Here is a 27,586-nt window from a genome sequence, read left to right on the forward strand (position 1 = left end):
ATGTGCGTTCACCGCGATGTCGCCAAACACGGGTGCGACCATCATGATGCTGTAAACAGAACCTGGATTCATCCGAAAAAATGTCGTTTTGCCATTCGTGCATCCAGGTTCGTCGTTGAGTATACCATCGCAGGCGCTCCTGTCTGTGATGCAGCGTCAAGGGTAACCGCAGCCATGGTCTCCGAGCTGATAGTCCATGCTGCTGCAACTGTTCGAGCAGATGGTTGTTGTCTTACAAACGTACCCATCTGTCGACTCAGGGATCGAGACGTGGCTGCACGATCCGTTTCAGCCATGCGGATAAGATGCCTGTCATCTCGACTGCTAGTATTACGAGGCCGTTGGGATCCAGCACGGCGTTCCGTATTACCCTCCTGAACCAACCGATTCCATACTCTGCTAACAGTCATTGGATCTCGACCAACGCGAGCAGCAATGTCGCGATACGATCAACCGCAATCGCGATAGGCTACAATCCGACCTTTATCAAAGTCGGAAACGTGATGGTACGCATTTTTCCTCCTTGCACGAGGCATCACAACGACGTTTCATTGGGCAACGCCGGTCAACTGCTGTTTGTGTATGACAAATCGGCTGGAAACTTTCCTCATGTCAGCACGTTGTAGGTGTCGCCATCGGCGCCAACCTTGTGTGAATGCTCTGAAAAGCTAATCGTTTGCATACCACAGCGTCTTCTTCCTGTCGGTTAAATTTCGCGTCTGTAGCACGTCATCTTCTTGGTGTAGCAATTTTAATGGCAAGTAGTATTGCTAAACAAACATATGGTACTTGAATATGATGCCGGCCGGAGTGGCCGAGCGGTTCTAGGCGCTACAGTCTGGAACCGCGCGACCGCTACGGTCGCAGGTTCGAATCCTGCCTCGGGCATGGATGTGTGTGATGTCCTTAGGTTAGTTAGGTTTAACTAGTTCTAAGTTCTAGGGGACTGATGACCTCAGATGTTAAGTCCCATAGTGCTCAGAGCCAATTTTTTTTTTTTTTTTTTTTTGAATATGATGTTGCTAACAATGGCGCGGCTTTGTGTCTGTCTTGGCTATCATGAAAGAAAACTGTATTTGTGGCAGAGAGCGGGAAACGCCTTAAGGTTTCAAAGTGGAGCAAAACTGAAGAGCCAAAGAAGCTGGTACACCTGCTTAATAACATGTAGGAATCCAGCGAGCACGCAGAAATGCCGCAACACGACGTGGCGTGGACTCAATTAATGTCTAAAGTAGCGCTGGAGGGAACTGACACCATGAATCTTGCATGGCTGTCCATACGAGGGGATGGAGATCTCTTTTGAACAGCACTTTGCAAGGCATCCCAGATACGCTCAATAACGTTGATGTCTAGGGAAACTGGTGGCCAGCGGAAGTTTTTAAACTCAGAAGAGTGCTCCTGGATCCACTCTGGACGTGTGGGCAGTTGCATTGTCCTGCTGGAATTGTCCAAGTGCATCGGAATGCACAATGGACATGAATGGACGCAGGTGATCAGACAGGATGCTTACGTACGTGTCACCTGTCAGAGTCGTATCTAGACGCATCAGGGTTCCCGTATCACTCCAATTGCACAAAACCCACACCATTATAGAGCCTCGACCTGCTTGAACAGTCCCCTGCTGACATGCAGGGTCCATGGAATCATGAGGTTGTCTCCATACCCTTACATGTCCATTCACTCGATACAATTTGAAACGAGACTCGTCCGAACAGGCAACATGTTTCCAGTCATCAAGAATCCAATGTCGGTGTTGAAGGGCCCAGGCGAGGCGTAAAACTTTGTGTTGTGCAGTCATCAATGGTACACGAGTGCGCCTTCGGCTCCAGAAGCCCACATCGACGATTTCGTTGAATGGTTCGCACGCTGACCCTTGTTGATGGTACAGCATTGAAATCTGCAACAATTTCCGGAAGGATTGCACTTCTGTCACATTGAACCATTCTCTTCAGTCGCCGTTGGTCCCATTCTTGCAGGAATTTTTTTTGCGGCTGTAGCCATGTCGGAGATTTACATTTCACCGGATTCCTGATATTCGCGGTACACTCGTCTATTGGTCATACGGGAAAATCCCCACTTCATCGCTACCTTGGCGATGCTGTGTCCCATGCTCGTGTGCCGACTATACTATAACATCATGTTCAAACTCACTTAAATCTTGATAACCTGCCATTATAGCAGCACTAACCGATCCAACAACTGCGCCAGACACTTACTGACTTATATAAGCGTTGCCGACCACAGCACCGTATTCTCCCTGTTAATGTATCTGTATTTGAATGCGCATGCCTATAACAGTTTCTTTGGCGCTTTAGTGTGTAATGGTAAGACGGAGTGTCAAAACCCAGGGTTTAAATAGTAAAACATCCCTACGAGCAGATGACTCTGATAATGTACGAAGGGCGTTTGAAAAGTCCACGCAAAAATAAAAACTACTTACGTGTTTGGGGTAAACCTTTTTTATTTTTCGACATATTCTCCTTTTAGACTTATACACTTCGTTCAACGTTGCTCTAATTTGTTGATCCCTTCCAAATAATAGGAATTGTCTAAGTCTGCAAAATAGCTATTAGTTGCTACAATCACTTCCTCGTTTGAATAAAATCTTTGTCCCGCCAGACATTTCTTCAAATTGGGGAACAAATAGTAGTCCGAAGGAACCAAGTCTGGAGAATATGGGGGATGTGAGACGAGTTAGAATCCTTTCTCCCTTAATTTTGTGACCACAACTGCTGAGGTGTGTCGTGATGGAAAATGACTTTTCTGCGGTCCAATCGCCGGCATTTTTCTTGCAGCTCGGCTTTCAAACTGCCCAATAACGGTGAATAATATTCACCTATAATAGTTTTACTCTTTTCCAGACAGTCGATGAGGATTATCCCTTGTGAATCCCAAAAGACAGTCTCCATAACCTTTCCGGCCGAAGAAATGGTCTTCCCATTTTTTTGTGCAGATTCTCCCTTGGTAACCCATTGTTTAGATTGTTGTTTGGTTTCAGGAGTATAGTAATGTATCCATGTTTCATCCACAGTGACGAAACGACGCTTAAAGTCCTGCGGATTCTTCCTGAACAGCTGCAAACCATCCTTGCAACACTTCACACGATTCTGTTTCTGGTCAAGCGTCAGCAATTCGCGGAACCCATCTTGCGGATAGCTTTCTCATGTCCAAATGTGTATGCAAAATATTATGTACCTGTTCACTCGGGATGCCCACAGCACTAGCAATCTCACGCACCTTAACTCTCCTGTCATCCATCACCATATCATGGATTTTATCAATGATTTCTGGAGTCGTAACCTCCACAGTGCGTCCAGAACGTTCAGCATCACTTGTGCCGGTATGGCCACTCCGAAAATTTTGAAACCACTTATAAACTGTTCTAATCGAAGGTGCAGAGTCACCGTAATGTTTATCAAGCTTCTCTTTAGTCTCCTGAGGCGTTTTGCCTTTCATAAAGTAATGTCTAATCACCACACGAAATTCTTTTTCGTCCATTTTTTGACAATCACTCGACTTCCTTGATTCACACGAATGCCAAACACAAATAAATAGACCAATATGGCTGAAACTTGGTGTGCGTTCTTTCCAAAGATGCTACTAACTAAACATGACCTCGATAGGCGCCGGTGGTGTCACCTCTCGGAATTTGCACAGACTTTTCGAACGCCCCTCGTAGGAGTGTTCAAATGAGAAGGAACGAAACGTCGCAACAACCAAACCGGTTGAAATTTGCATATGCTACTGTGGGATAACTTCAAGGGACGCCAAAGTTGCGCCGTCACCTCCACCTAAAAAATTCAAAGATGTGCCCTCAGCAGGCAGAACGATGCTCAGAGCCTTTCTCGACGTCCGACGCCCCATACTCGCCGAATTTCTCGAGCTCGGGAAAACAATCAATAGGGACCTCCACTGAAGACGCGCCAAAGACTACGAAAGTCGATCAAGAGCTAACGGCCTGGGCTGTTCACAGAAGAGGTGACTCTGCTCCACGATGACGCGCGTTCACACGTCTCCGAGGTCACGCAGAGTGTAATGGCCAAGCTCAAATGGAAGCAAAAGTGCCTCAATTCGGACGACGAAGGGAAGGAGCGCGCTGGAGGACTAGCTCGTGTCACAGCCACAGAAATTCTGGGAACAGGGAATCCTTCGGCTCGTGAAACAGTGTGTTAGTTGTGCTCAGCCCTCTGGTGATTACACTTGAATAAAGACTTCAATTACCGTATACCCACAGTGTTGTTTCGCACTTTTTCTTTTGAACGCCCTTCACAATTTATCAATTATTAAATACAGATTAAAACTGAAAAAATAGCAAAAATGTAAGAAATTGATAAGGTGGTGTAGGCGAAAAAGGTAGGGAGTTAGGAAGGCGGTGCGAGGGCGAAAATGTAGGAAATTAAGAAGCTTGTATGGGGATGCGAGGTCTGTTTAGCAATTAGTGTGGAGTTTTCAGCCGGCACAGCTGAGCAGCGAGACTGCTTTTATTAAAATATTTTGCGATTATTGCGTTCTTAGATGACCTACCATTTTGATTAGGGGACTGTGTTCAGAACGTGTTAACACCCCAGGAGCCGGAGTTTCATGTTCTTGTGAGCAGCAGTTAGGGAGTCATCAGTGTTTTATCAAAATCGTTTGAAAATGAGATCGGTTCCGCATTAAAGCTACGAGCACCAAATTTACGAGGGTGTGGTATAAAATAACGCCTCCGAATTTCTATGTGCAAATTCTTAAGGCTTTCTGAATTAAACATATGTTATTAACATTCTGTTTCTTATTCTTCATGTCTACGTACTTGCAGCCCTCTTCCGCTAGAGGGCTCCGAATTGTATTGTGTAACAGTGGTATGTAATGTAACTATGTCGGTGCGTGAGGAGCAGTGTGTTGTAACCGAGTTTGGAATTCGAAGAGTTCGTCCACACACGAAGTACGCTCTCCTTCATCATGAGAATGGCAGACCGCACAGGAGCTCTGCAACATTTGCAACAATCCGGCGCCTTGGGTTCACTGTTATCGATCATCCTTCATACAGTCCCGACTTCGCTCCACCCCATTTCCATTTCTTTCCAGGCCTTAAAGAACAGTACCTTCGAGAATTTCACGGTAATAGTGAAAAAGCGATGCAAGCAGAAATGAGGTAAGAGGCTCCGTCAACAAAATCAAACATTCTACAGTGTCGGTATCAACAAATTGGTCTCTCGCTGGGAGAATGCGTCCGTCGCCAGGATGACTATGTTGAGAAATAATTGTAGACATGAAGAATAAAGCTGTAGAATGTCAAAAACGTTTATTTTATTTAAAAGCTTAAGAGTTTTCACACAAAAAGTTCAGAGGCCTTACCTTTCAGCAGGCCCTCGTTGTATGAGTGTTAAGTTGTACATTACATTCATGTTGAGATCGGAGCAGTGGTTTTTCAATTGTTCGTATTTTCTTTCGCTTTGGATCACATTATTGTGAATTACCATCAATCAGTGCTAGTCAGTCGTCAGAATTGTTAACATCATTGTATAGGGCAGTTCAAATGAGAGGTCTATGTCAAGTTTGAGGTCCTTCAGACCGATAACTCCGCCCTAGAATTTTTGAATGATCACGTGTAAGTCGTAAATACAAAATTTTGGCAGCTAGAAAAAATTCTGTTGACACAGTTGTACAGATAGGAACACACACTTTGCACTGAGGAAACAGCAAGTGACCTTCTAAGGAAAAATACACGGAGTTGTTAGATGACAGAATTGAGTAGTGTTAAGCAATTACTTGCTTCAGCAGCCGAACGCTTGAACATTGCAGCGTCTATAAGGTAAGGACTGTGGGAAAACCGGAACAGAAGAGAATCGAAGCATTTGAGATGTGGTGCTATACACGAATGTTGAAAATTAGGTGGACTGATAAGGTGAAAGGAAAAGGGACAGCCGGCCTTGTGGCCGAGCGGTTCTAAGCGCTTCAGTCCGGAACCGCGCGATTACTACGGTCGCAGGTTCGAATCCTGCCTTGGGCATGGATGTGTGTGATGTCCTTAGGTTAGTTAGGTTTAAGTAGTTCTAAGTTCTAGGAGACTTACGACCTCAGATGTTAAGTCTCATAGTGCTTAGAGCCATTTGAACCATTTGAGAAGGGACAGGGTGATAGGACATGTGGTAAGTCGTCAGGGAATGACTTCCATGGTACTAGAGAGAGCTGTAGAGAGCAAAAAGTGCTCTGAGATGAAGAGGTTCGCACAGGAGAGGAATTCGTGGCGGGCCACATCAAACTTGTTGGAACACAGATGACTGAAAAAAAAAAAGGTAAGGTAAAGTCTGTGGTGGATGTTCGTAACTGGGCTATTGGCCTGAGACTGCAAACAGCTTGCGGCCTTTCCTCGCCACGTCACTGAGGGCTGACTGGGGGGGGGGGGGGAGGACGAGGACGAGGACGAGGAGGTGGCGAGCCCTGGGCATTTACCCTCGGGAAAAGAACCCGAGTGCTCGTTTATTGTCAGGCTGTGTGGAACTGTGGCTGTCCTGGAGAGACTCGAAGGAGGAAAAACACCACCACTGTTCGGTACTGAACCTGGGACCTCCAGGGCGCGCTATCCACTGAACCACGACGGCCATATTACGGGGCTTGGGCAAACGTAAAAATTAAAATGCTTTTTGCACGGCAAAAGAGGCCCGGAATTTGGGCGAGCTTCCAGCGGGCCTGGGCCATGCAAACTGTGCGGACAAGGGCCTTGTCGTCTTGGAACACAGCATCACCAGTGGGGAACAGACACTGTACTATGAGATGGACCTGATCGACCAAAATGGCCTCATAATCCTTAGCAGTAATGCGACCTCGCAGAGTAACCACTGATCCCATGCAATACCACGATATGACTGCCCAAATCATCACCGAATCCCCACGATGTTTCACTCTTGGCTCGAATATCGGCCAGAAGTTGGAAATATTGTGCAACAAGACTCATCGACCAAATTACATTCTTCCGTAACTCCATAGTACAGGTTTCATGGCTTTGGCGCCACGTTTTCCTATTACGGGCATTTCCATCACTGGTGACTGGTTCTGAAATTCCAGCTCGCCGTGCAACTCCCTGTTTATGGAGCTCTCTTCTAGGTGTTTTGGTGCTGACATGGTTTGCGAGTGTAAAATTTAGTTCTGCAATGACTTTTGCAGCTGTTGTCACAGTCATCTTCCATGACCGTCTGGCCGGCTGATGTGGCCGCGCGGTTCTAGGCGCTTCAACCCGGAACCGTGCGGCTGCTACGGTCGCAGGTTCGAATCCTGCCTCGGGCATGGATGTGTGTGATGTCCTTAGGTTAGTTAGCTTTAAGTAGTTCTAAGTTCTAGGGGACTGATGACCTCAGAAGTTAAGTCCCATAGTGCTCAGACCCATTTGAACTATTTGAACCACAGCGGCCGGCGCCTAAAATGTAGTATTCCTGGTACACACTTGACACTGTGGATATCGGAATATTGAATTCCCTAACCGAATGGAATGTCCCATGCGTCAGGCTCCAACTACCATTCCGCGTTCAATGTCTGTTAATTCCGTCGAGCGGCCATAAGCACGACGGACACGTTTTCACATGAGTCACCTGAGTGCACGTGACAGTCCTCCCAATTTTATATCTTGTGTACGCTATGCCCAGTGGACAATGAAGGAATGGAAAACCTTGCGCCGGCCTTTGTGGCCGAGCGGTTCTAGGCGCTTCAGTCCGGAACTGTGCGGCTGCTACAGTCGCAGGTTCGAATCCTGCCTCGGGTATGGAGATGTGTGGTGTTCTTAAGTTAGTTAGGTTTAAGTAGTTCTAAGTTGTAGGGGACTGATGACCTCAGAAGTTAAGTCCCATAGTGCTCAGAGGCACTTGAACCATTTGAACCACATTTCAGGCATTTTGATCTGACCACGGGCAACTCAAAAGCCGCCGGCCTTCTACATCTACATCTACATTTATACTCCGCAAGCCACCCAACGGTGTGTGGCTGAGGGCACTTTACGTGCCACTGTCATTACCTCCCTTTCCTGTTCCAGTCGCGTGTGGTTCGCGGGAAGAACGACTGTCTGAAAGCCTCCGTGCGCGCTCGAATCTCTCTAATTTTACATTCGTGATCTCCTCGGGAGGTATAAGTAGGGGGAAGCAATATATTCGATACCTCATCCAGAAACGCACCCTCTCGAAACCTGGCGAGCAAGCTACACCGCGATGCAGAGCGCCTCTCTTGCAGTCTGCCACCTGAGTTTGCTAAACATCTCCGTAACGCTATCACGGTTACCAAATAACCCTGTGACGAAACGCGCCGCTCTTCTTTGGATCTTCTCTATCTCCTCCGTCAGACCGATCTGGTACGGATCCCACACTGATGAGCAATACTCAAGTATAGGTCGAACGAGTGTTTTGTAAGCCACCTCCTTTGTTGATGGACTACATTTTCTAAGCACTCTCCCAATGAATCTCAACCTGGTACCCGCCTTTCCAACAATTAATTTTATATGATCATTCCACTTCAAATCGTTCCGCACGCATACTCCCAGATATTTTACAGAAGTAACTGCTACCAGTGTTTGTTCTGCTATCATATAATCATACAATACAGGATCCTTCTTTCTATGTATTCGCAATACATTTGTCTATGTTAAGGGTCAGTTGCCACTCCCTGCAGCAAGTGCCTATCCGCTGCAGATCTTCCTGCATTTCGCTACAATTTTCTAATGCTGCAACTTCTCTGTATACTACAGCATCATCCGCGAAAAGCCGCATGGAACTTCCGACACTATCTACTAGGTCATTTATATATATTGTGAAAAGCAATGGTCCCATAACACTCCCCTGTGGCACGCCAGAGGTTACTTTAACGTCTGTAGACGTCTCTCCATTGATAACAACATGCTGTGTTCTGTTTGCTAAAAACTCTTCAATCCAGCCACACAGCTGGTCTGATATTCTGTAGGCTCTTACTTTGTTTATCAGGCGACAGTGCGGAACTGTATCCTTCACTTGAGGACTGAGAGCAGCAGCTTTTACTTAAGAGTTCTCATGGCTAACGGACAAGCAACACTTCGTGAAACAACAGCAGGATTCAGTGTGGGACGTACGACGAACGTATCTGTTAAGGCAGTGCGGCAAAATTTGGCGTTAATGGGATATGGCAGCAGAGGAGCGACGAAAGTGCCTTTGCTAACAGCACGACATCGTCTGCAACACCTGTACTGGGCTCGTGACCATATTGGTTGGAAAACCGTGTTCTGGTCAGATGAGTTCCGATTAGAGTTGGTAAGAGCCGGTGGTAGGTTTCGAGTACGGCGCGGATCCCCCGAAGCCGTGTAACCAAGTTGTCAACAAGGCACTGTGAAAGCTGGTGGTAGCTCCATAATGGTGGGGGCGGTTTTTATCTTGAATGGACTGCCTGCTCTGGTCCAACTGAACCGGTCATTGGCTGGAAACGGTTACGTTCGGTTGCTTGGAGACCATTTGCAGCATTTATAGACTTGATGTCACCAAACAACAATGGAATTGTCACCGGGTCACAGTTTCTCGCGATTGTTTTGAAGAATATTCTGGACAATTTGAGCGAATGATTTGCACACCGTCAGTGCTATGGGAAATAATCGAGAACTCAGTTCGTGCACAAAAACCTCCACCGCTAACATTTTCGCAATTATGGACGGTTATAGAGGCAACGTGGCTCAATAGTTTTGGATGGGACTTCCAACGACTTGTGGAGTATATTCCACGTCGAACTGCTGCACTAAGTCGGAATAAAGGAGGTTCTACACGATGTTAGGAGATATCCCATGACTTTTGTCGCATCATTGTATAATATTTTCGCAGTCCTAAATTCTGATTGTAGATCTTCTCCAGGAAAATACGTTGCTTTGCATATGTACACTATGTGATCAAAAGTTTCTGGACACCCCTATTTCATATTAGGTGCACTGTGCTGCCACCAACTGCCAGGTACTAAATATCAGCGACCTCAGTAATCATTAGACATCGTGAGTGAGGAGAATGGGGCGCTCCGCGGAACTCACGGACTTCGAACGTGGTCAGGTGAATTGGTGTCACTTGTGTCGTACGCCTGTATGCGAGATTTCCACACTCCTAAACATCCCTAGGTCCTTTGTTTCCGATGTGATAGTGAAGTGGAAACGTGCAGGGACACGTACAGCACAAAAGCGTACAGGCCGACCTCGTTTGTTGACTGAGAGACCGCCGACAGTTGAAGAGGATCGTAATGTGTAATAGGCAGACATCTATCCAGACCATGTCCGCCCCTGGTAGCTCAGTGGTCAGCGCGACGGAATGTCATACCTAACAGCCCGGGTTCGATTCCCGGCTGGGTCGGAGATTTTCTCCGTTCGGGGGCTGGGTGTTGTGTTGTCCTTATCATCACCTCATTTCATCCCCATCGACACGCATGTCGCCGAAGTGGCGTCAACTCGAAAGATTTGCACCAAGCAAACGGTCTACCCTACGATAGGCCCTAGCCACACGGCATTTCGATTTTATCCATGCCATCACACAGGAATTGCAAACTGCATCAGGATCTACTGCAAGTACTATGACAATTGGGCGGGAGGTGAGGAAACTGGTATTTCATGGTCGAGCAGCTGCTCACAAGCCACACATCACGCCGGTAAATGCCAAACGACGCCTCGCTTGGTGTAAGAAGCGTAAACACAGGACGACTGAACAGTGGAAAAACGTTGTGTGGAATGACGAATCACGGTACACAATGTGGCGATCCGATGGCAGGGTCTGGGTATGGCGAATACCCGGTGAACATCATCTGCCAGCGTGTTTAGTGCCAACAGTAAAATTCGGAGGCGTTGTTGTTATGGTGTGGTTATGTTTTTCATGGATGGAGCTTGCACCCCTTGTTGTTTTGCGTGGCACTATCACAGCACAGGCCTGCATTGATTTTTTAACCACCTTCTTGCTTCCCACTGTTGAAGAGCAATTCGGAGATGGCGACTGCATCTTTCAACACGATCGAGCACCTGTTCATAATGCACGGCCTGTGGCGGAGTGGTTACATGACAATAATATCCCTGTAATGGACTGACCTGCACAGAGTTCTGACCTGAATCCTGTAGAACACCTTTGGGATGTTTTGGAACGCCGACTTCGTGCCAGGCTTGACCGACTGACATTGACACCTCTCCTCAGTGCAGCACGCCGTGAAGAATGGTCTGCCATTCCCCAAGAAACCTTCCAGCACCTGATTGAATGTATGCCTGCGAGAATGGAAGCTGTCATCAAGGCTAAGGGTGGGCCAACACCATATTGAATTCCAACATTACCGATGGAGGGCGCCACGAACTTGTAAGTCATTTTCGGCCAGGTGTCCGGATACTTTTGATCGCATAGTGCATATGGGATGAGCATAGGGCCTATCGGTGGTATTACAGATTGTCTGTCTTTTTGCTATACTGCTGCTGCATGCTAAAACGCAGCGCGTGCTGTTACAGGAAGTTCACTCACCTGTCCGGCGATGCAGTAGCAGACCATAAGGATGACCCTGGCAGGCCACGTGGCTTTGTAGGCGCGGTGAGTCCACAGCCGGTGGGCACCTGCCGTCACTCCGAACCCACCTGCGCCGCCCAGGAAGATCGCTGCAACACCGTTCATCTCATGTCGAAGAAAAACAATATTATTTAACCATATGCCAAGGTGTCAAAAGAAGACTTCCAAAAAAAAAAAAAAAAAAAAAAAAAAGGAAGTTTAGGAGAACAATGAGACGCGTCTGACAACTCTAAGGCTGATTCGTTTCATGTAGATAAATTTCGGCCTCCATTTAAGATTAATTCCGCCATTAATTCGATGAAGAACAACAATACCCAGTTATTTCAGAAATCGTTGCGATCTAACAGGTAAATACAGTACTGATTTCACTAGTGTGATAAAACTTACGCCATTTAGCGATAGTAGGGTTTGTCTGTCAATTCTCCGTTGATTACTTTCGAATTCTCTTTGATAGGGGGGGGGGGGGGCTGGAGTGCCAGAGGGCAGTGTCGGCGCAGAGCCTTGCTTTTGTCGGCCACGCGTGAAGTTTTCTGGACAAAAGCGACTTTGAACAGAGATATCTCCACCCACGCATTTAGGGCCGATTGTATGACGTCTTACCTTGACGATACATGTCTGACGGGAGCTCCCATGCGAAGGAAGGCGACAACTTGGCGCCACGCAAAGCCGTTTCATATTTCAAACGGTTAATGGGCGTTGTTTTGTGTTTAAATTGCCCAACTAATTCGAATTTTCACTAGAGAAGAGGAATTCTGAAGGGTAGGACGACCACTGGTCGCAGGGCTTGGTTGGCCAATGGCAGTTTTCTCGGGCAGAGAGTGCTGGGTTCGAAATGAAAATTTGCTCTCGTTGATAGGATGACAACGAGCAGTGGGTTTTGACTGGCCGCAATAGTTCTGACGCGCTCTGCTTGTGCCAAGGGAACGCTAGGAGAATTTCTCTATTCACTCTTTTAAGAGCTCTTCAGGGAAATATTCCTGTCGACTCTGCACCCTTTCGCGGACGCTGAGGGAGAGTCGGGGTCCAGACTTCGATCGGGACTTGTGCTTGGATCTCTGGGTGTGACCTTGTTGTCTGTAGAGACTTGTTTGCTGGACACGGTGCCGTTTTAGGTGGGTAAATGCTGCTTCGCTTCTGTGTTTCTAGGATGGAGTCGATCAGGCATCGGTTGATTTTTTTAGGATCGTCGTGGTAATGTCTGATTTCACTTGCAAGAGAAGGCCACGCCATTGTGACCACTTCAAACTTTGAACACCTTTCGTAGGCCATTAAAATAACGTAATGTGCGAGCAGTAAGGTGCACTCCTCTGGCACTTCCGAGAAAGTCGCAAGAGAAGTTTTACGCGTCTATTATGCGGCTTTAATTATTGCCCAATTTTTTCATCACTGGTCATTTTATGTAATTCATATGTCATTTTGAGAGGTATTATAATGGAGAAACTCTGTATATCTGCATGAAGTTTAAATTTACGAGGATGAGTCAAATGAAAACCTTAAATTTGTAATAACAAATTGAAATTTCACGCCGTTATCCTGTAAGTTGGTAAGCGTGCTACAAACAGCGTACAGAATGGCCTGTAGGTGGCAACATAGTGCAGATGCACACATACCGTCGCAGTATCAGTGTAAAGATGGCCGTCCCACTTGCGAATTGCACCAGGGGAGAAAAACGTTCTGTTATTCGGTTTTTGCGTAGTAAAGGTGTGAAACCTACTGAAATTCATCGACGAATGAAGATTCAGTACGGTGATGCATGTTTGTCACAGCAGCAAGTTTACGATTTGAGTAGGAAGTTCGCAAATGGCGTGACTTCAGTGGAAGATGCTCCTCATCCAGGTCAAACATTGCAGCAGTTGAAGCCATAGTGAAGGAAAACCGCCGAGTGACACTGAATGATATTTCAGCATGTTTACAGATTAGTCATGGGTCAGCACCTCACATTGTGCATGATGTGCTCCAGTTTCAGAAAGTGTCTGCAAGATGGGTGCCACGGCAGCTGACTCCTGAAATGAGAGAAGGACGTGTTGATGCTTGTGAAGAACTTCTTCGGCGCTTTGAACGAGAAAGTGATGGCTTCTTTGCAAGAATCGTTACTGGGGACGAAACCTGCATTCACTTCCACCAGCCGGAAACGAAGAGAGCGAGCAAGAAATGGAGCCATTCCTCATCACCAAAACCAAAGAAGTTTTGAACGAAACTATCAGCAGGGAAGGTTATCCTGACTCTCTTTTGGGCCGAAAAAGGCGTCATTTTGGAGCATTACATGCCTAGAGGGACCACTGTCATCAGTGCATCATACACAGTTCTCCTAAAAAAATCATCTGCCGCCTACAATCAAATCAAAGCGACGTGGATTGCTGTCAGCAGGTGTCCTTCTGCAACATGACAGTGCAAGGCCCCACACTGCCCGTACAACAGTTGCAACAATCACAGACCTGCATTCTGAGTGTCTTCCTCACCCACCATACTCACCAGACCTTGCCCCAAATGATTTCCATATGTTTGGACCACTCAAAGACGCAATGGGTGGAAAGAAATTCCGCTCTGATGAAGAGGTACGCCACGTGGTGCATGAGTGGTTGGGCGGACTACAAAAAGAATTTTTTTCTAAAGGAATTTATGCACTTTGTAAGCGCTGGAGGACTTGCATTGAGCGTGGGGGAGATTATGTTGAAAAGTGATACAGCTTTGTACCACTTCTGCACAATAAATAATATTTAAAAAAATGTTTAAGGTTTTCATTTGACTCGTCCTCGTATGTTTTCCGTATCTGTATGAGAAATACCACGCTGCAACGTGTGATGTCAAGAGCACATCCGACGAGTAATTATACATTTCTCTTGTGGTCTGGCACATTGTGACTTACTACTGTATATTAATGATTGCGAATAACGTCATTCGCATCTTTATTTATCGAGGTTTGACTTGGACTTTCCAAGCCTGTCCTTCGTCCTTGAAAATTTAATTACAAATAGTAAATAGTCAAATAACATATGAAATTCACTACAACTTCATCCAAATGCACTTGGGTTGTTTTATCGTTATATTACCTCTCAAATGTCATATGAATTAAATAATGTGACCAGCGATGAAAAAAATATAGCTGAACGCCAACCACCTGACTACAATAACGTTTTACCGCCGGCATCTTCGCACAGACACAATAGATGCGTTAACCCTCTCTTGCGATTTTTTCTCGGAATTGCCGGAGTAGTGCACCTTACTATGCACATTATGTTGTTTTAATGGCCTACAAAAGGTGTACAAAGATTGAAGTAAATCCATGATCCTAGCATCTTGGCGTGCCCTTGTTAGCACCGTTTTTCATGATTTTCTTACTCGTTTATTTCATTCCTTTTCGCGGTTCAAGAGTCGATCTTTACTGTAGTGAATTCTGTGGCTCCACATCTTGCTCCAGGTGCATGTTATCGGATCTTACATGTATGGTTAGTACTCCTACTTCTGGCATGGGTAATTCGATTATTTCTGTCACCGGTGTAGGTCGATTCCAGCGTGATCCCCGGAGGTAACGTTTTTCATTCCGTCATCCTTATCCCTTGTGTCCCACTCATATGTGTGTAAAGTATGAATTACATAGTTCATTGCTTTCAGATGTGTAATGATAGTTTTGTTAGAAAGTGTTCTCGAGGTGCGATTTTCCCTTGTGTATACACATGATTGTAAATTAAATAGTGCAATGACTGGACTTCCTTTTGCTATTATTTATGCAGCTAGGTGACCTCTGCCACTCTTAATTAGTGATTTTTCAATGGCCGTCAGCTATTATTTATGTACGGGGGCCATTTTTCTGTACTTCCGTTGCGGAAGTATATGAATAGCAGAGAGTATCCTGATTTCGGGAAAGTCTGACATTAACGGACAGTCCCGTCGTGACTCACGACCGGCTCCTTGCAACATCTGCTATGGCAACCATGAACAGTTAAATTGGTACAGTGTGGAGAAACATTGAGGAAACACTGAACATGTTTACAAAGATTAGGGTTTGTTATCTTACCGAAGATATTGGATGTAGCAAGTACAAAGAAATGAGAAGATAAAGACGTGGAAGACGGTATCAAGTTATCTTAATGTTGATTTTATTTATTTATTTACTCTTTCAGTATTTACAAAGAAAATCGTCACGTTAAATGCTTGGCCCAATGTATTAACTGCAGTATTCTTGTAGCTCTGTGCTGAGTTAGAATTTTCTTTACAAGTGTTCTTGTAATTCTGTACTATATTACAAATATTCTTTAGCTACCCTATGGGTGAGTCAGTCTGCGTATGGCTTCAGATCACCATCATAACCATGCAGGCCACACACAAGCAAATAGTCCATTGGTTGGATTTCATCACAATCGCATTAAGAACTGCCAGATAAGCCCCATTTCCTTACCTATATTGCTTACATCTACCAACACTCGTTCTGACACGATTCAAAGTTGTCCACAATTTCCTCGGGAGGTGGAATCCTACTATCTCATTGTTGGGATCACCAACCAAATTTCAGTTCACAAGTCCACTTATAAGTAATTCGTAACTTTTTCAAAGCCGTCTAAGTCGAAGCCTTGTAATTCTTCACTCATTTTCCACAAAAGTGACTTAGATTTAAGTCTGTTTATAGGTGCGACGTCTTGGTGTAGACGGAGTTCTGAGTTGGCTAGCATTTTTCTGTATGCTCCCGTAGCTAACCGCGATTGCCTTTTTTCGGGGGCTCTACTCGAATATTTGCTGGAACGCGGGGCAAGACACACAGTGTGGGCCCGAGATCCCAGAGGTTACCCGCACTGTCTCCTTCAGTTAGATGTCCACTTTAGGTACATGTCGACTTCTCATCCAGACTGACGAACAATATGCAGCCACACTGATGCCCTCAATGTGCTCGCCCCACAACACCACATCGTTCCAGTCAATTTCGACAGGATAGCATTGCGGAGCTTAGAGTTTCTGTCTTGTATCTTCTAAATGTGAGCTATACATTAAAGTGCCATTTAATTTCAGTGCCAAGTATGTAGACATATCCTTGTGACTAATGCGTTGGCCACTCATAGAAACCTGTAGTTTTCTATTTGTATCTCTATTGTGATAGTGCATTATGGTGCTCGTCGTTTTGCTTAGGTTAGGGTGTAGAGGGTGCTTGGATTTTTATGAAACGATAAGATGGGTCGTTATGAGTGAAAAGTAAATGGAGAACATTTTATAATCATCAAGATTTTTACACAACTGAGTATTAGCTGTAGTTTACATTTTGCAAGGACAAAACAGAAATGTTTAAAACGACAAAATTGTAGTGCCATAACTCATAACGATAATTAGTAGCTGTTTCTTTAATTATACGGCCGCATTCATTTTCATTTCTTAACAGCTCCATTTACCAGCTCTTTGTCATTTTTATTGGTGTTTTTATCGTTCATTTATACATACGAGTAAGTAACCTACAGGGTAACAATTATTGAACTATATGAAATAAAATCGTCATAACTTCTAAACAGTTTGCGTTCGGGCGTTCAAGCTGCTCGGTTGGCCGCGGGGCATGATGGGAATTAGTATGTGCATATGATTTGGTTTGGAGACGAACCCCACATTCATTTGAATGGGTTCGCCAATAAACAAAATTGGCGCATTTGGGCGATTGAGAATCCGCATTTCGCGATCGAGAAGTCTCTTCACGGCTGACTGTGTGGTGTGCAATATCCATTCACGGAATAATAGATGCGATATTCCTTGGTGGCACGGTGACTACCGAACGGTACGTGAACGTTTTGCAAGATGATTTCAGCCCCATTATCCAAAGTGACCCTGATTTCGACAAGATGTGGTTCATGCAAGTCGGAGTTCAACACCATCGAAACAGGAGAGTGTTTGATGTCCTGGAGGAGCACTTTGGGGACCGCATTCTGGCACTGGCGTGCCCAGAGGCCACTGGCGTGGGCCTCGACTGTCCGCCATATTCTCCGGATCTGAACACATGCGACTTCTTTTTGTGGGGCTAAATTAAAGACAAGGTGTATAGCAATAACCCAGAAACCATTGCTGAGCTGAAAACAGCCACTCAGGAGGTTATTGACAGCATCGATGCTCCGACACTTCAGCGTGTCATGCAGAATTTCGCTATTCGTCTGCGCCACATCATCGCCAAGGATGGCAGGCATATCGAATATGTCATAGCCTAAATACGAATATCTGTACTGACTTTTACATGTTGAATAAAGTAGTTTGTAACTAATGAACGTTTTTTTCGTATAGTTCAACAATTGTTACTCTGTATATGTGAGCGGATCTCTGAAATTGCTGGTATAAGCTCAAATTAGTATTATGATGAGCATTTGATCTTTGCACAGTTACTTCCTCGACTACCGTAGACCTGTCACAAACAGTAGTACATCGTGTGAGTTCGTTGCTGGGTAACTCTGTGGCCATTCTCTTACGTTCGCTTGTTGTCTTTCGCTGTCGTGTTGGTAATATCGAGTGTTTTTTGTGCTGTTAGGCTATTGTGCACTAATTCGTATTATGTATTATAGCAGCTGAGGGAGCTCATAACTTTTCTTGCCCATATTGATGCTGCAGTATGCAAGTACAATTATCAATATACGGGAAAACTTTTAGTGTTCTACTAAGACAGATGATGTGAGTTTGATATTTACAACGTGCGTGTTGATGTTGCAGGTAACAATTAAAAATAGCAATATACACTGAAACCATCTTAATAATTACACTCCTGGAAATGGAAAAAAGAACACATTGACACCGGTGTGTCAGACCCACCATACTTGCTCCGGACACTGCGAGAGGGCTGTACAAGCAATGATCACACGCACGGCACAGCGGACACACCAGGAACCGCGGTGTTGGCCGTCGAATGGCGCTAGCTGCGCAGCATTTGTGCACCGCCGCCGTCAGTGTCAGCCAGTTTGCCGTGGCATACGGAGCTCCATCGCAGTCTTTAACACTGGTAGCATGCCGCGACAGCGTGGACGTGAACCGCAAGTGCAGTTGACGGACTTTGAGCGAGGGCGTATAGTGGGCATGCGGGAGGCCGGGTGGACGTACCGCCGAATTGCTCAACACGTGGGGCGTGAGGTCTCCACAGTACATCGATGTTGTCGCCAGTGTTCGGCGGAAGGTGCACGTGCCCGTCGACCTGGGACCGGACCGCAGTGACGCACGGATGCACGCCAAGACCGTAGGATCCTACGCAGTGCCGTAGGGGACCGCACCGCCACTTCCCAGCAAATTAGGGACACTGTTGCTCCTGGGGTATCGGCGAGGACCATTCGCAACCGTCTCCATGAAGCTGGGCTACGGTCCCGCACACCGTTAGGCCGTCTTCCGCTCACGCCCCAACATCGTGCAGCCCGCCTCCAGTGGTGTCGCGACAGGCGTGAATGGAGGGACGAATGGAGACGTGTCGTCTTCAGCGATGAGAGTCGCTTCTGCCTTGGTGCCAATGATGGTCGTATGCGTGTTTGGCGCCGTGCAGGTGAGCGCCACAATCAGGACTGGATACGACCGAGGCACAGGGCCAACACCCGGCATCATGGTGTGGGGAGCGATCTCCTACACTGGCCGTACACCACTGGTGATCGTGGAGGGGACACTGAATAGTGCACGGTACATCCAAGCCATCATCGAACCCATCGTTCTACCATTCCTAGACCGGCAAGGGAACTTGCTGTTCCAACAGGACAATGCACGTCCGCATGTATCCCGTGCCACCCAACGTGCTCTAGAAGGTGTAAGTCAACTACCCTGGCCAGCAAGATCTCCGGATCTGTCCCCCATCGAGCATGTTTGGGACTGGATGAAGCGTCGTCTCACGCGGTCTGCACGTCCAGCACGAATGCTGGTCCAACTGAGGCGCCAGGTGGAAATGGCATGGCAAGCCGTTCCACAGGACTACATCCAGCATCTCTACGATCGTCTCCATGGGAGAATAGCAGCCTGCATTGCTGCGAAAGGTGGATATACACTGTACTAGTGCCGACATTGTGCATGGTCTGTTGCCTGTGTCTATGTGCCTGTGGTTCTGTCAGTGTGATCATGTGATGTATCTGACCCCAGGAATGTGTCAATAAAGTTTCCCCTTCCTGGGACAATGAATTCACGGTGTTCTTATTTCAATTTCCAGGAGTGTATTACAACTTGAGTGGATGAATGTTGCCTTCATTCAGCGTAGTTGTGTTGGATATTATAGGCCAACAATTAAATATAAATTTACGTATAAATTTTTGGGTTTCAGTGAAAGGAGCATTTAAATTAAAATATCTGTGCCACAGCCTCTGTGAACAAATCGATGAAGGAGCTGAAATATTTGTCTATGTTACGAGGAAGGGCCCCACAAAATATACGTGCGACCAGAAGTGATCTCTGGTGCAGAGTAGCAGCTAGGTTCACGGACCCTTCTTACCTAGTTCCCGGGTCCATTTGCTATCCGTGATTAGTTAGAGATCAGAACAGAATATCAAGTTGGCAACAAGGCAATAAAATTTCAGTGGCAATGACAGTACGATTTTCATTTGTTGTAATTTATTCTTGATTCTTACCATCCAGAATGAAACTTCTGCTCTGAATAGCGTACACGCAGAATGAACTGCAATCAGCTCTAGCAGAGATAATTTAGTTTTTGTTTGGGTTGTCCACGTACCATCGACACCTAAGCGAGATAGGGAACAGGACATCGACACTGGATGGTGAGGCAGTTAAGAATGATCTGAATAGTGACAGATTGATGTACGTAGATGACAAGCGGCGAGTGATAATGTAGCTGGTAAGACACTGGACTCGTAAACGAGACAATGGCAGTTCTAATCTGTCTGCTGATCCATTATTCTTGCATGCAAGATAAACAAAAAAGTAAAGAATCTGGTGTAGCCTTCCTTTTCCACTGTTGTCCAGACACCTTACTGTAGGACATCAGAGTTGCTGTTGTAATATATCGACAGTGTTGCATCCAACGTGAAAACCAAAGAAAGTATATACTGTACGTTTTTGTGTTTACCAAAAGAATGTTTTCGGCCCGTTTCTTGTCAGTGAGAGAGGTATCAGAGAACACTTATTGATGGACATGTTCAGGCACCTGTGCGGGGGAGGAGGAACAAAAGCAATTATCCGATGATAGAGGGCTCTAACACAATAGCATGCAGAAGTATTTGACAACTAACAGACAAAAACTTGGACACGCGCCAACCATGACAAACTATAGATTTCTCCGTTTCCAGGGACTTGGCCTGAATCGAGAAGGCGAGTTACTACAATGATTGAGAAAAGTCGATCAGATGTACTTGCAGCTGCGTGCAGAGAATGGAAATACTTCCTGGACGTATGTCATATTTCATATTGGTCTGACACAGATAGCATTTAAGGTCTGTAAGAAAGATACAGATCTGTCTTTTTGAAATGTGTGTGCAGTAAGTGTTATGAAATTCTCTAATAACTCGTAATCAGTGTGCGTATGACGTATCAGTACAGTATAGTTGCGCCTTAGCTAGACATTCGGTACACATGCTAAAAGTCCCCATACAAGCACTAATTACAAAGCACACATGTAACACTGCAGGGTGTGACTTACCCCATAAGACGGTGAGCACCTTGGCATAGAATGGCGTCCACGTAATCCCCCAGAGGGCGGCCAGGTGCAGTGCGGCGATGCCCACCACGTTGGTCCAGTAGATCTGCCTCACGTACGGCTTACTGGGTTCTCTCCCTGGGGTCTCGTCCACCCGGGCGCATGCGTCTTCCTCTGGCTTTATTTCTGGGCTCTGTGGACGTGGCGCCATTGCTCTATTTTCTCGCTGAAAACAGATGAAATGGAGCAACGGCTCAAAAGGAGTAGGAGGTGAAAAATTTGTAAGTCAAATAGGGCAACACGTCAAATTGGGCAACATATGAAATTGGGCAACATGTCAAATTGGGCAACATATCAAATTGGGCAACATGTCAAATTGGGCAACATGTCAAATGGGTCAGCAGGTCAGATGGATCAGCACATCAGTCGATTAGGCAGAGGCACCTAAGCGCTTAGCATCATCAAGGCTGACATTAATCCTCCAAATCACATGAATATGGTAGGTTCATGCAGTTATCCCCAATCACCAATCAATGTCCTAGGAGAACAAATTAACAATTATTACTCACATGATGTTAACGATAAGCATAATTTCGGCACAGAACAAATAGAAAGAGGAAAAAATCAGTCTCATTTCACAAATAGGCTGTCACAATAAATCTACAGAAGGTAGATTTTGTAAATTTTAGTACGTGGAATGCTCCTTCAAGCTCATACTGATTAAAACCATTGAGTATGATCCGTATACAGTAGTTGCCTTTCTTTTTTGTTACAAAACGAAAGCAAGTGTATTACAAAGTAAGCCAGTCATTTACCTGAAGGATGGCGTTAACAACACAGAACTTTACTAGGCATGATACTATTAGAGGTTTTATGGTGCTGTCTTCTTCCAGACTAAGCATTTGATCACCCAGTCAACTGCAGGGATAAGAATGAATGTTTTAGTATTTTAAGCTTTTGCTTGCAAGTATCTATTTATGTGGCTTGCCCAACTTCGAATTTTAGGTAATTCACTAGCAAAACACTGTACATAGTGCTTGATATGCAACGATTCTATACAATATCTAGCCCACGGGTGGAAAATGGAGAACCATTCAGAAGAATGCTTAACGTTAACTACACCTAGTAAGGGATGCGCTGTGCTGAAGTTCTAGGTCGTTATTTGTATTTAACTTTGCAGCCAGGTGGCCTTCCTGTAGCCGCAACCATCCAGTTCACACAGGAGAATCGTGCAAACATACCGCCATTTGAGCATCGGGAAGACTCCCGTATGGACGACATGGAAATAAGCATACCTGGCGTAGATAAACAACTGAAAGATGTGAAAACAAATAAATCACCATGTCCGGATGGAATTCTAGTTCGATTTTACAAAGAGTGCTCTACGGCATTGGCCCCTTACCTAGTTTGCATTTATCGTGAATCTATCGCCCAGCACAAAGTCCCAAGCGAATGGAAAAAAGCGCAGGTGACTCTAGTGTATAAAAAGGGTAAAAGAACGGACCCGCAAAATTACGGACCAATATCCCTAACTTCTGTTTGCGGCAGAATCCTTGAGCACATTCTCAGTTCGAATGTAATAAACTTTCTTGAGACTGAAAATCTTATGTCCACGGATCAGCATGGTTTTGGAAAACATCGCTTGTGCGAAACTCAGCTTGTCGTTTTCTCACGTGATATGCTGAGTACTATGGGTGAAGGGCAATAGGCAGATTCCATATTTCTAGATTTCCGGAAAGCATTTGACACGGTGCCCCATTGCAGGCTGTTAACGAAGGTGCGAGCATATGGAATAAGTTCACAGTTATGTGAGTGGCTCGAAGACTTGTTAAATAATAGGACCCAGTATGTTGTCCTCGACGGCGAGTGTTCATTAGAGACAAGGATACCGTCAGGAGTGCCCCAGGTAAGTGTGATAGCGCCTCTGTTGTTCTGTATATACATAACTGATTTGCCGGACAGGGTGGACAGCAATCTAGAGGCTGTTTGTTGATGCTGTGATGAAGGGCAAGGTGTCGAAGTTGAGTGAGTGTAGGAAGAGACAAGACGACTTAGACAAACTTTCCAGTTGTTGTGATGAATGGCAGCTAGCCTTAAATGTGGAAAAAAGTTAACGCGAATGAGTAGGAAGAACAAACCTGTAATGTTCGGATACAGTATTACTAGTGTCCAGCTTGATACAGTCAAGCCGTTTAAATGTCTTGGCGCAACGTTGCAAAGCGATATGAGGTTGAATGAGAATGTGAAAACTGTGACAGGGAAGGCAAATGGTCGATTCGGTTTATTGGAAATTTTTTAGGAAAGAGCGTTTCTCTTGCAAGGGAAATCGCATATACACTATGTGATCAAAAGTATCTGCACACCGCCAAAAACATACGTTTTTCATATTAGGTGCATTGTGCTGCCACCTACTGCCAGGTACTCCATATCGGCGATCTCAGTAGTCGTTAGATATCGTGAGAGAGTAGAATGGGGGGCTCCGCGGAACTCACGGACTTCGAACGTGGTCAGGTGATTGGGTGTCACTTGTGTCATACGTCTGTACGCGAGATTTTTACACTCCTAAAAATCCCTAGATCTACTGTCTCCGATGTGATAATGATGTGGAAACACGAAGAGACACGTACAGCACAAAAGCGTACAGGCCGACCTCGTCTGTTGATTGACAGAGACCGCCGACAGTTGAAGAGGATCGTAATGTGTAATAGGCAGACATCTATCCAGACCATAACACAGGAATTCCAAACCGCATCAGGATCCACTGCAAGTACTATATTAGTTAGGCGGGAGGTGAGAAAAGTTCGATTTCATGGTCGGGTGGCTGCTCATAAGCCACACATGACGCCGGTAAATGCCAAACTACGCCTCCTTGGTGTAAGGAGCGTAAACATTGGTCGATTGAACAGTTGAAAAACGTTGTGTGGAGTGACGAATCACGGTACACAATGTGGCGATCCGATGGCAGGGTGTGGGTATGGCGAATACCCGGTGAACGTCATCTGCCAGCGTGTGTAGTGCCAACAGTAAAATTCGGAGGCTCTGGTGTTATAGTGTGTGGTCGTATTTTTCGTGGAGGGGGCTTGCACCCCTTGTTGTTTTGCGTGGCATTACCACAGCACAGGCCTACATTGATGTTTTAAGCACCTTCTTGCTTCCCACTGTTGAAGAGCAATTCGGCGACGGCGATTGCATCTTTCCAGCCAGGTGTCCGGATACTTTTGATCACATAGTGTAGGATGCTGGTGCGACCTGTTCTTGAGTACTGCTCGACTGTTTGCGATCAGTACAAGATCGGATTGAACGAAAATATCGAAGCAATTCAGAGGCAGGCGGCTAGATTTGCTACCGGTAAGTTCGAACAACATGCAAGTGTTACGGAGAGGCTTCGGGAACTCAAATGGGAATCCTTGGAGGGAAGGCGACGTTCTTGTTCTGAGTGCCGAACGATTCTACTGCCGCCAACATACTCGCGGGTAAGGACCACAAAGACAAGATACAAAATATTAGGATTCATACCGAGGCGTACAGACAGTCGTTTCTTCTTGACTCAGTTTGCGAGTGAAACAGGAGGGGAAATGACGAGTAGTGATACAAGGTACCCTCCGCCATGTACCGCTCGTTGGCTTGCGGAGTATCTATGTAGATGCAGATGTAGAGGCGAGTCATCTGCGGCATCTGTCGGTGAACTGTGTAGATTTGATCAGTGCATGATCGTGTTTTAACTGTTTGTGTATCGTCTTTTCTGAGGCCGAAATAGGGGCACATCCCAGAATTTACTTAAACGAATGTGAGGAATCACCTACAAAACCACGCTCAGGCTGGCCTGTGCACCAGCCCACGGTCGTTAATCCGCCTAGCGGTTTCGATGCGTGTCTGACTCTCCATCCTGCTTCACAATACAGCACGCTACGCTATACGAGCGGGATATTGTGTTCATGTGTTCTCTGAACATGTCGCTGTTATACAGTACAGTGCTGAGAGGCCACCATGTGCCTTCCACACACACACACACACACACATGCACACACACACACACACCCATGCTCGAGGGAGGACTCGAACCTCCGACGAGGGGAACCGTATGAACCGTGGCAAGGCCCCTCAGACCGATTCCAGTTATAGTATCACCTACTGTTTAACTCGAACATTAAACTAAAGAGCACCTAGATTTTTTTCCGTACATGCAATACAGCGGGAGAGTAAAAGTAGCAGTACATCCCATAAAAAGCCTGGAGCAATTCGACTTGAAACCCTAAATATTTGGATTTGTAGTCTATAGATTACGCTCGGTAACGGGCAGGGCAGTGTTTAGGATCTGTAGACTGCTAGGCTGAACCTGTGGTACAGGCTATACCAGCTGAAATTTCGCGATAACTAGTAGCGTTTTAGTGCAGTTTTCGAATTAAAAGCCAATAATGGAGCATTTACAACTGTGTAAAATTTTACGATACAGTTTAATTGATTATCAGCTCTCCACCGAAAAATGCAGCTGAATGAGCTCATACTAAATGATTAAGCACTTGTATTTTAGGAGTGTAGGGGAACGGCACTACGCTACTAAAAGAAAGACGCCTTTTTTTTAAATTTCTGTGATGCAGGCCATTAGGCTTGCATTTTAAATAGCCTGCCCTGGCAGCAGGGTAGGTGACGAGACCTGGACTTTAATTAGCTGTGACGAGCGACGTTGTTGATTTGCTTAGACAACTTAATTCTGCCATGCATTCTACATCAATATGAAGAAGTTATCGTGTCCTAGAGAGGACAGTCTGTTTGACTAGTTGAGCAGGACGAACGTTCAGTCGAACTGAACGCCACCTAAGCTGCATTTGGGAACAGATAGCACCCAGAGCCCTAGATTATCCTAGGCGAATTAGAACAACCAATATACAACAGGATCGCCTAATCGTCAGACGGGTGCGATCACAGCCGATTGTGTCCCCATCTCAACGAGATGTGGCGACGTGCCGCCCGCGGTGGCCGTGCTGTGCTGTTTATTTACATGTACATTCTTTATTTCCTGTAAGGAAATAAGGAGGGCGTGTCTGATTACTAGGAAGTCATGATGCAGGATTTGTTTACTTGTCCACAAGGTGGCCCCGTTGTATCAAGTCGGCCGCTGTGGCCTAGTGGTTCTAGGCGCTTCAGTCCGGAACAGCGCTGCTGTTACGGTCGCAGGTTCAAATCCTGCCTCGGGCATGGATGTGTGTGATGTCCTTAGGTTAGTTAGGTTTACGTAGTTCTAAGTTCTAGGGGACTGATGACCTCAGATGGTAAGTTCCATAGTGCTCAGAGCCATTTGAACCATTTGTGGCAACGTGGCTGCAGAATTCAGCTTCTAGCTGACTGCTCGCAGAACGACTTATCTTACAAGGCGGGTTGAAGAAAAGCAAACCCACATTTGTAGCATCTGTAGAAGAGCATTTCACCTTTCCGGTTAGAATAGACTTTTTGGAATTCAAAAGTTATCTGGGATAAATACAGGGATCGAAAAGTTATCTATGACTTGTACAGAAAGCAGACTGCAGTTATTAGTAAAGGAAAGAACTGTAGTCGTGAGAGTCGAAGAACATGAAACTAAGGCAGTAGTTGAGAGGGGAGAGAGACAGGGGTGTAGCCTACCCCAAACGAAAGCAAAGAGAAATCGCGAAAATCTGCGAGACGAAAGTCCAGGACGTTTTCTTGTTATAGCAGCTCGCCAAATCCTTAAGACGAGCACAGGACACGATCTGGTACAAAAACGATTTGGAAAAACTGATGTCACGTTACCAAAAAATGGTTGGAAAAACATGGCGACTATGTCGAATATAACGGGAACATTGTACAATGGGCACTACTTTGGTAATGGAGAAAACTGAAGAGGAAGACCAAGGCTTTACTACAGAAAGTGGGTTCAAGTAGGTGTGGGCTGCAGTAGTTATGCAGAGGTGAAGAGACCTGTACACAACAGACTCGCGTAGGGAGTTGCATCAAGCCAGTCTTCCGGGTTAAAGAGCTCAAGGACAACCATAAGTGTCAGTCTTCGGAACGACCAGCACGGGGAGAACGATAAATCTCAGTTTAAGGTTGGAGAGCACAAGGACGACAATAAATCAGAGACTTCACGTTGAAGAACAGAGAGACGACACAAAGTCTTCTGACTGCTTTGATACGTCTCGCAACGATTTTCTGTCCTGTGGCAGAGTACAGGGCTATTACAAATGATTGAAGCGATTTCATAAATTCACTGTAGCTCCATTCATTGACATATGGTCACGACACACTACAGATACGTAGAAAAACTCATAAAGTTTTGTTCGGCTGAAGCCGCACTTCAGGTTTCTGCCGCCAGAGCGCTCGAGAGCGCAGTAAGACAAAATGGCGACAGGAGCCGAGAAAGCGTATGTCGTGCTTGAAATGCACTCACATTAGTCAGTCATAACAGTGCAACGACACTTCAGGACGAAGTTCAACAAAGATCCACCAACTGCTAACTCCATTCGGCAATGGTATGCGCAGTTTAAAGCTTCTGGATGTCTCTGTAAGG

General features: G+C 45.7%; 1 protein-coding gene across 1 annotated transcript in view; it reads right to left on the reverse strand.

The window, feature by feature from the left end:
- LOC126458395 (acyl-CoA Delta-9 desaturase-like) overlaps positions 1 to 27,586 on the reverse strand; it is a 284,765-nt gene that overhangs the window by 24,942 nt on the left and 232,237 nt on the right. The window contains exons 3-4 of the mRNA XM_050095403.1: positions 21,067 to 21,289; positions 11,457 to 11,587 (exon numbers count right to left, since the gene is read on the reverse strand). Of these exons, the coding sequence (XP_049951360.1) occupies positions 11,457 to 11,587; positions 21,067 to 21,274 (339 nt within the window). The 5' untranslated portion in view covers positions 21,275 to 21,289. The remainder of the gene's footprint in view (positions 1 to 11,456; positions 11,588 to 21,066; positions 21,290 to 27,586) is intronic.

This window comes from Schistocerca serialis, chromosome 2 (assembly GCF_023864345.2).
Source record: "Schistocerca serialis cubense isolate TAMUIC-IGC-003099 chromosome 2, iqSchSeri2.2, whole genome shotgun sequence".
NCBI lineage: Eukaryota > Metazoa > Arthropoda > Insecta > Orthoptera > Acrididae > Schistocerca > Schistocerca serialis.